At 30.7% G+C, this 2,800-nt stretch overlaps 1 protein-coding gene across 1 annotated transcript; it reads right to left on the reverse strand.

Moving 5' to 3' along the window:
• Positions 1-241: 241 nt before the first annotated feature.
• Positions 242-1,536, reverse strand: LOC131853326 (uncharacterized). The gene is made up of 2 exons (XM_059204186.1): positions 1,334-1,536; positions 242-523 (listed from the first exon to the last, which is right to left on the reverse strand). Exons 1-2 carry the CDS (start codon positions 1,428-1,430, stop codon positions 345-347), a joined length of 276 nt encoding a protein of 91 aa, XP_059060169.1. The 5' UTR covers positions 1,431-1,536; the 3' UTR covers positions 242-344.
• Between the last annotated feature and the right edge of the window lie 1,264 nt (positions 1,537-2,800).

Below are 2,800 nucleotides of genomic sequence, written 5' to 3' on the forward strand. Positions count from 1 at the left end.
TATAGGACAGTTTTTTTAAGCTCCTGAAAAGTTGGTAAAAATCACTTACTTCCTTTTTCCAGGAATAGTGCGATATGATAAACTATAAAATAATAGTCTGAATAGCTTATCTATAAAAGACAAGAGGCGAGTATTCATATATTTAGCAAAAAGTGTCTAGTCTGTATCTACTAAAGCCAAACAAACACATGGATACATTTAGGTAAGTAGGTTGATGTCAGTATGTATTAATAAGAAACTATTTAGATAATTGGAAAAATTTAATTAAAATACAAAATGCATATAAAGATTAACATAAGTACAGTTTACAAGTAACCGCATAAACATCGATTTTATAACAAAAATTAATTGTAACAGCGACAAGTGTTGGCCGACACACATTTGCCATGTTTGAAACCTAGTACCTTGCAGATATTATCACATCCGACGTTATTGCAACCCCTAAGTTCCATAGGGATGTACAAATTGGGGGATACTGCCGCAGTATTATCGAGATCATATTCATCATTCACATTCGTGTCATCTGAAAATACAAAATTTAAATTAGGGAATACAGAAAAACTTATTTAATTATATATTTTTTTATTTTACCTTAATTTTGTAGTAATTCTTTACTTTAGGGGAAAGACAAAAGTAATGTGCAAGCAAATGTTTAAGCAATTGATTTTGCCGCCATATTCACAAGTCAGTGTTTTTTTTATAATTATCCTGGACAAAATTTTCATACCTCATACCATCATATAGTAGATATATTCTATCTTTTCTCCATAGAAAAGATAGAATAGATCTACTATACAACTGAGATACAATATATCTAAAAGATAAACGGGTCAGACCAATAATCATCCTATAAGCATGAATACAAGTGTTTATTACCTATCATATTCCATTATGCAAGGATTAAAACCTGGACCATCATCAAGGGAGACAGCACTAAACCACGAAGGCATTAACTTAACCAATTCTTAATTGATTACTGGTACACCTTGACAGATTAAATAAATCCAACATTATCCAGCTTAGTGAATACTTTATCAAGGCTTTATATGGTTCTGTTATGTTTGCATACGAGAAATAACACAAGAAAAAAACACAATTCCAACTATATTAGTTAAGAAATCTTACTAGGTATACAAAAATCATAGATACCTAAGTCTGCACATGTTGGAATATTATTGTTTAAGTACGTCAAAAAGCAGTCTCAAAAGCGCCTTAACCAATTTAAATGACAAACATTTTTTGTAGTAGGAAGCTTATAACTTTCATTTCGTTCCAATCGATTCACTAACAAATAATACCTATAGGTACGTATAGAAAATAAAATAAAACTCACCAATATCGTTGGAGATCACTAATTTATATAGATCTACTCGTGGCAAAGCACTACCCAATGCAATCATAGTCACTAAAGCGAGGATGATAAGTTTCATCTTGTATGTCTATTACAAATACCAGAATATAATAGACTAAATTATAGACAGACCGATCGTGGTGGAAGGTATTAATGGACTGTTGTTAAGCTGTACGTCTACATTATTGTTACCTAAGACACTTTAAATGACTGCCCTCTCCGTTGACCGGTTATGTAAAAATACTTCATATCACAAATAGAATAAAGACGTAAACTCTTTAATGGTAAGTTGTAATCGTATTAATAGCCTATTGACATTGATAAGTACTTCAGATATATCTATATATAGATAAAAAATCAATGGCTGTTAGTTTGTCTCCTTATTCATGAACTGCTGAATATTATTTCTTTTGTTTTATTCACTAAACAAACTCTGAAGTTGTTTAGTAAAAAGAAGTCGAAAGCTCTAAATCTAAATCTTAAGTAAAGATTGGTGGGTAGTTTTATTCACTGTAATAGACACAGAAGTTGTTTAGTAAAAAAAAAGTCGAAAGCTCTAAAGATTGGTCGATAATATTGTATGGAAATCGCTACTTCGAATTACATTAAATTAGTAGATGCCTCGAATAGTAGATGTATTGCTATGTACATAGCTATATTAAATTATATATCAAACTACTGGCATTTTATTAATTGTATTTTAAATTTATAATTAAATAAATTAGTATTTTATTTTATTCACATAATATTATCATTAATATCATACTGAGATTAACATTTGTTAGTAACAAATAAATCTAAGTTTATACTTGCAACTAATATATAAATATTTAAGACTTCAGTAACAATTTGAGTCCATAAATTATCAATTGGAACTGCTGTCATGTTTAGTACACAGCATTTCATAATGCTGTTATAGAGAGGCGAATAGAACAACGAGCGAACCTGCGAGACAACATATTACCCCTCACAACCAGCGCTCTAAATTCGCGTTCAATATCAGCATTACCTTTTAGGTCATCGGTAATAATATGTCCTAAATATTTAAATTTGGCTACTCTATTAATATGGACCCCATTTAACATAATTGGTGGAATATAGACCGAAAAACATGCATATTTGAAGGAATGAAAGAATGAAACATGTTTTGATACTGTTATATTTGAAGCTATGTTTTTCAGCATATTACTCACAAACATTTAAAATTTTATGAACCGCACTAATCAATGAACTCAGTAACACCATGTCGTCAGCGTAACTCAAATTATTAACGGTAATTTCGTCTATGTAACCAGCCAGCCTGCATGCTCCTAAGCCTCGTCAGGCCATCAATGTACACATTAAAAAGTTTGGGTGGGTGTGAAGATATCTCATCTTGTCTCAGCCCACACTCCAGTTTCTAATCATTATAAAAACAATCCGCTCATTTAATAATATTAATTAGATAAT

This window comes from Achroia grisella, unplaced genomic scaffold (genome assembly GCF_030625045.1).
Source record: "Achroia grisella isolate CSIRO2021 unplaced genomic scaffold, CSIRO_AGI_Agris_v1 utg900, whole genome shotgun sequence".
Lineage (NCBI taxonomy): Eukaryota > Metazoa > Arthropoda > Insecta > Lepidoptera > Pyralidae > Achroia > Achroia grisella.

Excerpts from the sequence above, each read along its gene's own strand:
- LOC131853326 (XM_059204186.1), bottom strand. The coding sequence starts at position 1,430 with ATGAAACTTATCATCCTCGCTTTAGTGACTATGATTGCATTGGGTAGT. Across the intron at positions 524-1,333 it reads AGTGATCTCCAACGATATTG|ATGACACGAATGTGAATGAT; the intron begins GTGAGTTTTATT and ends TTGTATTTTCAG.